This window comes from Rana temporaria, chromosome 4, assembly GCF_905171775.1.
Source record: "Rana temporaria chromosome 4, aRanTem1.1, whole genome shotgun sequence".
NCBI classification, from domain to species: domain Eukaryota; kingdom Metazoa; phylum Chordata; class Amphibia; order Anura; family Ranidae; genus Rana; species Rana temporaria.
In genome coordinates, this window is record NC_053492.1 from 366,971,550 (window position 1) to 366,984,169 (window position 12,620).

At 41.1% G+C, this 12,620-nt stretch overlaps 1 protein-coding gene across 1 annotated transcript in view; it reads left to right on the forward strand.

Annotated features, from left to right (window-relative positions):
• The window catches only part of THBS2 (thrombospondin 2), a 179,781-nt gene that overhangs the window by 146,584 nt on the left and 20,577 nt on the right, over positions 1 to 12,620 (forward strand). Inside the window, exons 16-17 of the mRNA XM_040350916.1 lie at positions 1,004 to 1,122; positions 6,221 to 6,455. Of these exons, the coding sequence (XP_040206850.1) occupies positions 1,004 to 1,122; positions 6,221 to 6,455 (354 nt within the window). The remainder of the gene's footprint in view (positions 1 to 1,003; positions 1,123 to 6,220; positions 6,456 to 12,620) is intronic.

Sequence of the window (12,620 nt, forward strand, 5' to 3'; positions counted from 1 at the left end):
ACCTGTGTAATTCCATAGCACCAATCGGCGCTCGCGTGAGCGGCCACCTCTCTCCTCCTCTCTTCTCCTCCTCCTGACTGAAAAATGAATGCAATCACCACATCTTAAGACCAGTTAAATTTAATATTTTTTGGTTTAGATACATGATAAAGAAAAATTCCAAGTACACTATGATTATTTTTTTGCATACTTACAGTGGTTAAGCTTGAACCAATATAACCATGTGGGATTCCCCTGGGGTTCCCCTGGAACTGTAGTTGGCACCACCACTCCACTCCACTAGCTTCTAGGTCCTGTGCCAAGTGACTGCCTTGCTGCTTTGCAAACATAGTGGGTAGCCCACTAGGCATGGGTGCCATTCAGAAAATGCTTTGCATTTTTTTAATAAATAGAAAGCATTTGCTGATAGAATGAGGTGGCAACTATGACATCATCACCCACCTCTTCACCAATCAGAGAAAGCTTTTCATTTATTAAGAAAATGCAAAGTGATCTCTGAATAGCTCTCATGCCAAGTGGGCGAACTCTGGTGTTCACAATTCAGTCGGTCAGTCAATTGGCACAGGACCCAGAAGCTAATGGAGATCGCTGGAGTAGCAGTGTCTACTATAGTAATTTCCAGCTTCTAGAGGGATCCCACAGGTATGGTATATGCATAGTGATATTGGTCCAAGCTGTACCAATGTAACTAGAAATGTCCATACCTGGAATCCTTTTTTTTTTGTCTGTTAAATTTGTCTCTACAACGATAAAATGTGTCTGAGAGTATCCCACTATTCTCAAGACAGTTTTGACCCCTTTTTTTCTGAGCAGTTGAGTCCAGTTCTTGACACCATCTACCTTGAAAAGCATTGCCCTAACTCCACCATGGCAGTTACCTATGTACTCCTTATACAACTGTAAATACCGAATATAATAGAACCTATTTGTATATGGCAAAGAAAAACATAATGAAATAAGTTATTTACCTATATAATGATAATTTTAATGTGTTTACTTTTAGATATTTTAAATGAATTGGATAACTGTCCATATGTGTACAACACAGACCAGACTGACACTGATAAGGATGGAGTGGGTGATCAGTGTGACAACTGTCCTTTAATGCACAATCCTGACCAGGTATGCAGTGCAGAAAGCAAAACAATTCCTCATTTCGATGTGCTTGAATAGACTTAAATGGTATTGCAAAGTGGATTTCAGGCTAATTAACAATGGGCACAAATATACTGAACTTCAGAAGCAAGGTATGGTAATTTTCATTTAATCCAGACATAAGCTGGAGAATGCAGAATTACATGGAACTGCACCCTCAGGCAGAATAGCTGAACACAATGAACGTCAATGGCAGTCATTCATAGCTAGAGGCTTTTGTTTGGGCAAGACAGTTCAATGTGAAATTCAGAGCTTCGTGTTTCTTTTCTGAAAGACTTCATACAAACTTTTAGCAAAAACACAGTTAACTATTGTGCTTTGGGATTTTAGTCTTAAAGAAGTAGTGTTTTCCTGAAGTTGCCAGTTTAAAAGATTGCATGGCAAAAAGTAATATGGTTAAAGCACTAACACTAGCAATGCCATGCGAACCAGGGGTGATTTAAATAGCCAATGCAAATAACTATATCACTCTTTGCATTTGCATATAATCTGTAAAAGTTTTTTTTTTTTTTTTTTTAACATTGAATGACTACTTGATGGTTTTTATAATTGTTGGCGTTCGCTCTAATAACAGGTGATCCACAATTGCCACTTAGTGAATAGCTGAACAAATACATGATAAAAGAGCAGCATAACTTTGATTTTGCCTCTTTAAAAATAGATTCTTTAACCTCCCTGGCGGTATGATTCTGTCTGGAATTACATACCAAAAGTGGTACAATTATTTTGCAAGGAAATTTGGCGTTTTATACTGTAGGTCTGTAATTTTTAGGAATAGCTCACTTAAATCTGACCAAACAAGAGTCTTGTAGGCATCCCGGGTATGATTTTTTTTTTAAAACAAAATTATAAATTATAATATAATAAATAATTATAAATAATTATAACAAATAATAATATAATTACAATAAAAATTATTCAATAATGTAATCAACTCAAAATCACTGAAATTTGCTCAGTTGCAGAATTGTCGCTGTCATTACTTTTATTTTTTATGACGTATTTCCCCACAAATCGATATCGCACAATTCTGCAAGTGATTATAATTTATTATCGCTGTTTTCTAGCTGATCTAAAACCATTTTTGACATAAAGGGACACTTTTGGACAATCTACAGTTTGCAGGGAGAAAGAACAGTTTTTATTTTATAAAAGTACATGTAGGGCACTGGACAGACCACTAGGGACAAGGGGGTGTGTATTTTTTACATACAGTACTGTAATCTATAAGATTACAGTATACTGTATGTATAGTGTTTGTTTACTTTTTTGAATTTGGCGCCGTTCTCCGCCCCGTGCGTCGTAATGTCGCAGGGAACGGAGATCGGCGGCACACGGGGAGACTGTGAATCGAGCGAGGAGGACCCGCTCGCTCACACAGCGGGGTGGCATTGCTGGATCCAGGGACAAGGTAAGTAACTTGCCTGTGGATTCAGCGAGCAGGTAAGCTGCGCCGCTGCACACTCTACACGTCCACCCCGAGCGTGACTCTGGGATACCGATCCTAACATCAAAAACCCACCCCGAGTCACGCTCGGGTTTACCGCTAAGGGGGTTAATGCAGGATTTCTTAACCAGAGTTTCACAGAACCGTTGGGCTCAACAAGAGGTCCCAATGGGTTCCACCATGATCTACCCATCAGTTGTAGGCAGCTGATGGGTAGATTGCATCCCCTCTGCTGACACATGTACAGCTCTTGTGTACTTTGCCTTGCTCCCATGGTCACACTATATGGTCATACAGTGCTAAGCCCACTTACTGCGACAAAGTACCCCAATTAGTGGGTCCTACCCTAGTGATAGAATGAAAGATCCTGCGTCTCAACCATGGGAGCCAAACTCATCTGTGTTGGAGAACTGAAGGGATTCCTCCTATGCACTGGTGACCACTAATACGAGGTAATGAGGAGGGGGAGGGGTGCTCCAGCCCAAAAAAACCTGGTCAGGGTCTATTACAATATACAAAAACATACTTGGGGGGAACACCCTAAAATGCGTTTAAATTCAAGATGGTGCTGCTATAAGACCAACAAACAGTACAAAAACAGATTACAGCGCACACATTCAAGAATGACATTTATCCTGCAAGGCTAGTTAAAAACACCTGAACATATTCAAAAAAATACGGGGGTTTGGTCACACTATATGGTCATATAGTGCTTAGCGACAAAGTACCCAGATGTGCTCTTCTGTGTGCCCCATAATGTGCACTGCTGTGTGCCCCATGTAAGGTGCCCTGCTGTGTGCCCCATAATGTGTCCTGCTGTGTGCTGTGTGCCCCATAATGTGCCCTGTTCCCATGCAATGTGCTCTGCTCCCATGGAATGTTCCTGCTCTCATGTAATATGCCCTGATCCCCTGTAATGTGCTCTGCTACCAAGTAATGTGCCCTGCTGTCATGTAATGTGCTCTGCTCCCACATACTGTTCCCTGCACCCACGTAATGTGCCTTGTTCCAACATAATGTTCCCTGTTCCCACATAATGTTCCCTGCTCCTACATAATCTGCCCTTCTCCAATGTAAGGTGCCCTGATTCCCCCATGTAATGTGCCTTCTGCCTCCCTCATGTAAATTGCCATCCTTCACTTTGCAATATGCCCTCCTGCCCCTGTGTACTGTGCCCTTCTTTCCCCCTGTATCCCACCCTGATGCCTCCCTGTACACTATTTATCTCAAGTTGGATCCAGAATTGAGCATCTATACAGAAAACAGAAGGCACAAGTTTCACATTAAATAGGTATTATTATTATACAGGATTTATATAGCACCAACAGTTTGTGCAGAACATTGTAATGCAAGTTCAGACAGTAGAGTTACAATACAATTCAATACAGGAGCTATCAGGGGGTCCTGCTTGTATGATTTAATATTGATTATTTTATTAGGTTCTAAAAATAATTGTTATTATAGCAACAGCTCACTGATCACACCAATGTTCTGTAAGCTATAGATGTGAACATTATTTCAGGGGTTCCACAAGATCGCAAACTTTTTGCAATGAGTTCCTACCAGGTAAAAAGGTTGAGAAACTCTGCTTTATTGAGTATGTCAGTTTTACAAAAGTCTCCATTCTCCACCTTCACCATCCTCCTCATGAAGTGGTATACCATCCCCCTCCACTATCTTGCTCATAAAAAAAATTACAAAACATTTACAACCCTCAGAAAAAAAGAGAAACACTGACCTCACTACCATTGTCTTACCAGAGGCAGGCAGTGTTCATGTCTCACAGCACTGTGACTGTGCTCAAGCCCACCATGGCCATAAAAAATAGTGGCTTCACGTTCCAGCTAAAGCTGACACAATCAAAGGACATGATCTTTGTTTTCTATGGCTTTGACCCAGAACATGTCTCATATTTCAAAACACAGCCACAGTGCAGAAGGCCAAACTGTATATAGGCTCAACTGTGAGGGTGAAATTCTTCAGAAAATACGCCTTACACAGTACATATATTTTATTTAAATAAATTTGAATTTCTGCCAAGAATTCCCTACTCTGTAAAACTTGGACTGTTAAAACGTTATAAGTAGTTAGTGTACACAGATACAAAATTTCAGAAAGTCAAACTTAGCCAACTTTTAGAGAAAAGAGCATGATGTCTAAATCAATTTGGGGCATGTTGAGAATTATTTTATTATGCCTTCAGAGAGAATTTTGTAGAGAAATAAAAGCAAACCAAGTAATGCATGGTAAAAACAGCAAGATATGCAAGAACACGCCACTCTGGAATTTCCACTTCAATATTCAAACACTGCATTCCAGATCCCTAAAAATGTGTTTAAGAAATGCATAGTAGCAAACCATATGCACCCTAGATTAAATACTTTTTTCATTAATCCTCTACTGCTAGCTGTACCCATACATTTGTCACTGTGTTCTGCTGGGAGCTTGCTCAATCAGCGTCCCCACAACCATGACCACGCTGTTGATGAACAGCTATCATTAACCCAGCAATATTGGATGGCCTGTAGGATGGGCTTCTGATCACATGATCATTGTGACAACCAGTCAGGAGGCTGTCCTACTGGCCTTCAGTGTTAATTTCCCCTTGCTGACAAAAAAGGTAAAGTTCAAACATGCTTTGGATAAGGATTGTTTTAAGAATGTCTGCTTTCAGCTCCAAGTGGCATAACATAGAGGCTCTATACAGAAAAAAAACTACAAGAATCTAGTTAACACCACTCCAGTGCATCGTTTAGACCCCTTTCACACTGAAGAGGTTTTATAGTGTTTTAGCGTTAAAAATAGCGCTATTAAAACGCTCATAAAATGCTCTCCATGCATCTCAATGGACCCTTTTACACTGAGCAGCATCTTTGGAGCACCTTTTGGGCACTGAAAAAAACGCTCCAAAAACGCCCCTCTCCATTGAAATGAATTGAAAGCGCTGTAAAAACGTCTTGCCCTTTCACACTGAGGCGTTGCACTGGCGGGGCATTGAGAAAAGTCCTGCAAGCAGAATCTTTGGAGCAGCTTTTGGGCGCTGAAAAAAACGCTCCAAAAACGCCCCTCTCCAATGAAATGAATTGAAAGCGCTGTAAAAACGCCTTGCCCTTTCACACTGAGGCGTTGCACTGGCAAGGCGTTGAGAAAAGTCCTGCAAGCAGCATCTTTGGAGCAGCTTTTGGGCGCTGAAAAAAACACTCCAAAAACGCCCCTCTCCATTGAAAATAAACCTGAAGATACAGAGTTAGATTCCGTTAATAAAATGTAAAGGTTTTGAAACATTTATCTGATCTCACAATCATGTGCAGTGCAGACTGACTTTTGACAGTCATATGTGCTTCTCACCTCACTAAAAATATTACATGACATTCCAATAACATTCTCTTGTAAGAATGCACTGTAGCTCACATTGTAAGTGATATTTAACTTGAAAGACCACAAATTTAACAAACCCATATTTTCAATTCTAACTATCTATCTGCTCATTCCTTTGTACCATAAAAACCTCTCAGAATCATTTATTATTCTCCAGTTGTGTGGCACTCACACCATACATTCCCTGTGTTCTGTGACAACTCTCTGTCCAGTTTAATAGCTATGTCTGTTTACTTTTAGACCGACGTGGACAATGATCTTGTGGGAGATCAGTGTGATAATAATGAAGACATTGATGAAGATGGCTATCAAAACAATTTGGACAATTGCCCCTATATACCTAATGCAAATCAAGCTGACCATGACAAAGACGGCAGAGGAGATGCTTGTGATTCAGACGATGACAATGATGGTGTCCCTGATGATAGAGACAACTGTCGGCTTGTGTTTAATCCAGACCAGAAAGATTCCAATGGTAAAGTTACATTTTTTGCCCATATATATCTGGTCAGTAAGGAACAATCATGACAACTTATCCCAATTACGTAAGCAATGACAAGAGAAAGTCAGCCATATCTACTAATTCAATCTCTGAGCACATGTAAGATTCAATGATTCTCTTCTGCGATTTCATAAAACCTTCATGAGCAATAAATTTAAAGAGAAATTTTTGGGACTCACATATATTTGAGCTTGCTATCTAGAATACATTTAAAAATGCACTGCAAGTTTGACAATTAAGGCAAAAATCTTAGGTTTTAGAAACTGTTTTTGCTAAACAATTGGGTAACATACAAAAGAAGCAATGGGGTTGAATAACTAAAGGCAAATAGACTGTTCACTTTGCAAGGGACGTTACACTTTGCAAGGGAACTTTTCCCAGAGCTTAGTAACTGAGTAAAGCTCTGCAGACTTACATCATCCAATTTGGTGCACAGTTATTTTTTATTTTTCCTTACATGTGATTGGGTATTCTTTGTAAAGTAAAATTTCACAACATTTACATTTACTAAGCTCTGTGGGAAATTCCCTTGGAAATTGGACAGTGTATTTTCTTTAGTAAACTCCACTAGCTCTAAGGCCTCGTACACACGACCACGTTTCTCGGCAAAAACCAGCAAGAAACTTGTGTGTACACTTTTCGACAAGGAAACTGTCGAGGATCTTGTCAAGCCAAAAAGAGAGCATGTCTTCTTTTTTCTCGACGGGAATAGGGAAATTTGGCTCGCCGAGATCCTCGACAGCCTAACAAGGAACTCGACGAGCAAAACGATGTGTTTCGCCCGTCGAGTTTCTCGGTCGTGTGTACGAGGCTTAAGATGATACAAATGTCAACATACAAAGTGAAGATGTGCAGTCAGAAAGGAATGGAGTAGCTTCCTAGACCAAGCCATCCATATGGACTGAATGGAGCTACGATCCCTGCATTTTTTATTGTGATTGCAATGCTTTTTTAGTGATTTTCTTTATAGACAATAAAATAGAAAAATAAAACATAACAGATAGCCTATAATGTTTCCCCATGCCATTTGTCCATTCTATTAGCTATATTTCATATTTTTTTGGAATTACTGTAGCTCTACATTTATAACTAAGACATGTGATATTAGCTAGATTGCAAAAGACTTTGTCATAAAAGACACATGTCTTTTATAGCATACACAAACATTTCTTTATAAATTCACCATCTCTCCTTTTGTCATATTTTGAGTTTAATTGTAGACTAGGCAACAGCCACGAGTCATCTCAGGCAAAGAGTATCAAATTGTATGCTCTGTGCATTATGACTTGTGTTTATGGGTTATTTGGCATACAGCCATATTCTTTTAAGCTATTTTGTACATTTCTATGACTGGACTTGCCTTTATCTGCTTTAGTTTCACAATATTCCCTAAAACCATAAACCACCTGCAAAAGCCACACTAACCATTCTCCCTCCCTTTTGATAATGTCAGATTGTTTGTTATAGCTACACTTTTTTTATATAACGGGTTGTTCAGATACCAAAGGTTTGCCTCTGCATTTATATATGTGAATCCTAATTTATAATTTAAAATACAAAATGAAATTTAAAGTATTTTGTAATCTAGCCTATTACTACAGTGGTATACTGTAAATATCAAACCTTTTTCTGATTGTACAAGAATAACACTGAGAATACCTTGGGGTTTTTTCTGGAAAGATTAATTTTTAAAACAAAAGAGATGCAGACATGCAGAGTTATGTCACAATGAGATCAGCCAAATACCTTGTTTGGTATCCTAGGGAATGCCAGATTAAATGTAATTGGTCAGTAAGGGCAACTAATCCAGTCGTATTACCATTTTCATTTCTTCAGTTTTTTATAAATACCCCCAAAATCATTGTTTCTGAAATTAAATACTTCAGCGAGCAAAATTTAAACACGTTGCAAAAAAAGGTGTGTCTTAATTAAAGTGTTACTAAACCCACAACAGTAAAATCAGTCTGTGTATGCAGCATAGCATGCTTGTTATACTCACTGTGGAACTTAAGGGGTTAATCCTGTGCATTGTGTAAAAAGGCTGTATGCATAAATCCTTCCTTCCCTGCACTGTCTATCTGGGGAAGGCAGCTAATACATGCAGAGTAGCCGACCTGCACATGTTTTTTTATGCTGAATAGAACACTCAGGCCTCGTACACACGACTGGTTTCCTTGGCAGAATCCATCAAGAAACTTGGGAGATTTTTTTTGCTGAGGAAACCGGTCGTGTGTACATTTTTCAGCTAGGAAACTGTCGAGGAACTCGTCGAGCCAAAAATAGAGCATGTTCTCTTTTTCCTCGACGGGAATGGAGAAAATTGGTTTGGCGAGTTCCTCGACAAGCCTAACAAGAACTCGACGAGGAAAACTATGTGTTTCGCCTGCCGAGTTCCTCGGTCATGTGTACGAGGCCTCACTTGTTCTCAGAGCTAGCCAGGTCACATGATATTGACATCACACATGTGAGTGTGTATACAGGCTACAGTGGAAATCTCCTCCTTCCTGAACTCTTAGCACTGGAGAATCTGCAGCTTATCATGTAACCGTGGTAGACAGATCATCCAAAAAAATATATGGTGGCAGTATTTTATTGTAAGAAGATGATTTATAAGCTGTGGGCACTGTGGGGGGTGGGTGAACTATTTTCATATTACAGCACTGGGTTTAGTAACACTTTACGTACTGGATATTTTCTTTTCATTGACAGATCTGGCTGTGTGTGACCAAATTACACAGTGTTTTTACTGTTGAACTATTGTGCATCTCTGTCTAAAGTTACTGTGCAAAGTAGCAAAGCTTAACCAATATTGACTGGACCCAGTATTTTTTTTTTCAGGAGCTTGCACAAGCATCGATTTGGCAACTAAATGCTGTTTACAAGATCACTTATACTAGTATCCAGTTTGTCTAAAGGGCTTATTTACGCTTATAAGTTACAGTAATGTGATGTAAACCAAGTGATATCGCACACAAAAATGCATGAACGGCATTGGATTTCAGTGCTGTTAATTTTGAATAGTACTCCTAAGGCCTACTACAGTAGAAGGCAATGCAACCGCACTGCAGTGCACCAAACTGCAAATGTTATGCATTGTGGTTCACCGGAAGTGAATGGGCTAACTTAACACAAAGCAGCATAATCCATAATAATGAGCTGCATGAACACACATGCATAGTGTCCATGGACCCTCTATGGTGATTTTATTGTCACTGCTAAGAGTAAACATCTGTTGGTACTTTACGAACCAAATCTACTAATCAGATCTTGCCTAATAACATGTCCTAGTATAATTGCTGGGAAAACTTTCATTGCTGCTTGAGTTTCTTGGTTCCGTGTTTGTTAGTGTGTAGTAAGACTTTCCTGAAAATGTTACTCATTTTTCACCTGCAATCACATATGTCCTCGAGCTTGTTTCGTGATTTACTGTATCTTGATCCTAATAGAGAAGCCACAATAGTATGCGCTTTATATTAAATTAAATATCCATTGTGGAATGTTGCTGCAGGCAACCATGTCAGGGATAAAAGGCCTAAGCTAGTCACTGCTAAATTACATACCTTGCAGCATGCCAGAATATAATAAGCCAGGAAGATCAGACTTTATCCCACATCACTGCCAAAATTACTCACTGCAAAACTCAAAGGTTAATAGTCTTTTCTTGTGCTATTTGCAACCACAAACACTCAAATGAAGTGAAATGACCTGAAAGGAAGAAAATGCTCTTGAATGCAATATTTCATATTCTTCCTGGCAGTGGATGATGGAAGTATAACAGTTAAAAGAGGAACTCTGCTTACACTATTGTTAGCAAAACCACCCATATAACATAACTTCAATGTGCTTTAACAATCTTTCCTGACGCATTCATGGCAGCACACACACTGGGTTGTGACTCCGCCTCCACAACCTGACAAGATTGGTTAGCTATAAATTTGAAGGGGAGACGCCCTGCACCATTCTCTTTTTTATCCTCACCTGACGGATTGGACGGACACGCAAGTAATGCCTCTTACCGCACATCGCCCCAGCAGGTTCATGCCTCTCCTGTTTGGAAGTCCCTCCTGTACAGTCTCTAAATGAGCTTTATGGTGGGAACCCCGCTCTGGTGGTCTCAGGGGCTCATGGAAATATCTGGCACATTTGTAGCAAGCTTTAAAGAAGCTTCAATTCTCGCAGTGACCCCCACTTTCCTCCTCTTCCTCTCCATTATGTACTGTCATGAATGTATTGTTTTCTAAAGCATTTACCATCAATTCATATTGCGGCAGTGTGCTATGGCACCCCCATACTGTCTGGGTCACCCCCACTATGTTTACTTCTGCCATGCAGTGTCTGTATTTATATCTGGTACCTTTTTACATCAGCTCTCGCCGAGCCTTGTAAAGCATTTACCATCAAGGTTATTTATATTGGTATCTTTGTGTTGGATCAGCTCTCTCGGCGGTGTGCTGTGGCACCCCCATACTGTCTGGGTCACCACCACTTATGTTTACTTCTGCCATACAGTGTTTTTATATCCGGTACCTTTTTGCATCAGCTCTCGCTGAGTCTTGTGGTTCCTCTGGCACCCCCATATTGTGTCATCACCACCGCGTCCTCCACGCCTGTCTGCGCATGCGCGCAGCACAACGATGACGCCGCCTGTCCCCTCTGCCCTCTTCCAAGATGGCGCCGGACGAGCGGGACGCTTCCGCGCATGCGCGAACGCGTCATCCGCGCCGCGACGGCAGCGGCGAATTAAAAAAAAAAAAAAAAAAAAAACTTAGTCCTACGGTGGTGACTGGAAGCTGTCGTTTTGCTGCTCTGCCTTGCCAGAGTGAAGAATAATAAAGGTTGGTACACTGATGTCCCAGCCCAGCTGGCCCAAATGTATTTTACAGCCTAAATAAATAAATAAAGGGAAGTTTAAATGTATGAAGGGGAAAAAATATATATAATTAATTATTAAAAAAAAATAAAATAAAATAAAAAGAATAATAAAAAATATAACTTTCTAATACTTAATGAATAAATAAAATTCATTGGGGGGGGGGGGGACATATTTAACGTCTCGCCCTTTCTCTCCCTTCCCTATTTTTTCTGGGCTGTCTCTTCTATCTTCTCATGGGGGTCACTGCCCTCGCAGACCACCATTAACTACTAGGTATAGAGGCCGTCCAGTAGGTGGTAAGTAGAGAAGAGACAAAAGAGAGCCTGACCACCAACGCTACTTTTTGGTAGCCCCATCGGGTCACAAGACGCAAGTTCACGGCAGACGGGATCAAGCCATGCTTCCGGCAGGTCACGCAGAAGTCGCTCAAGGTCGCCTCTCGCTATCATCACTCATAGCATAGCCGTTCGCGTCACAGCCGCTCCCGTCATAGTCGGTTTCACCGCAGACGATCACCTTCATCCCACCATGAACGGAGCTATTATACCCGCCCCATGGCAAACGCTTGCTGAGTATGCGGGGCTCCAGTCTTGCCAGATAATCGGCTTACCGCCTTTGCTTCAACAAAGCAACCAAGGAGAAGGAATGGGATGCCAGAGGGGCTTCACCGGCCATTACACTCAGGCTTCAGAGACCCTCTCGGAGATAGAGGGGCGCCAGCCGGCGTCCAGCTCCCTCTTCTGTCACAACGCGCCTACGGCCGATTCATTTTTAATGCAACTCGCTAGGCACATTATCCTACCGATTGAGGATGTAGTTACCTTCCGGCACGTACTCGGTCGTAAAATCGATCTAGAGCTGAGGGAAGCTTACTCCACAGCAGGAGGTGTTTGTAGGCCGGCTATCACCACGGCTGTAGTAGCTAAAGCCATCACTACAGGGGCGGCTAACGTTGAGAAGTCCATTCCAGAAGGGGCCGACCAGGAGAAAGTAATTTTTTCCCTGCAGAAAATAAAGTTGGCAGGTGACTTCATGACAGGAGCCTCAGTCGGGACGCAGCATCAGGATCGAACTGGTGCAAATTCCATATGTCGGCTCAGATCTTTTGGCGCAAAGCTGGGCTCAGCCATCTCCAAGTACCGGAGGAACATTTGGGCTAATTCCCTCCGATAGGAGACCGAAGCCCCAGAGGGGCCCCGTTTACAGGTGTAATCTTCCTGACAAGTACAGGGATGTAGGATCCTACCGTCCCGACAGAAAGCTCT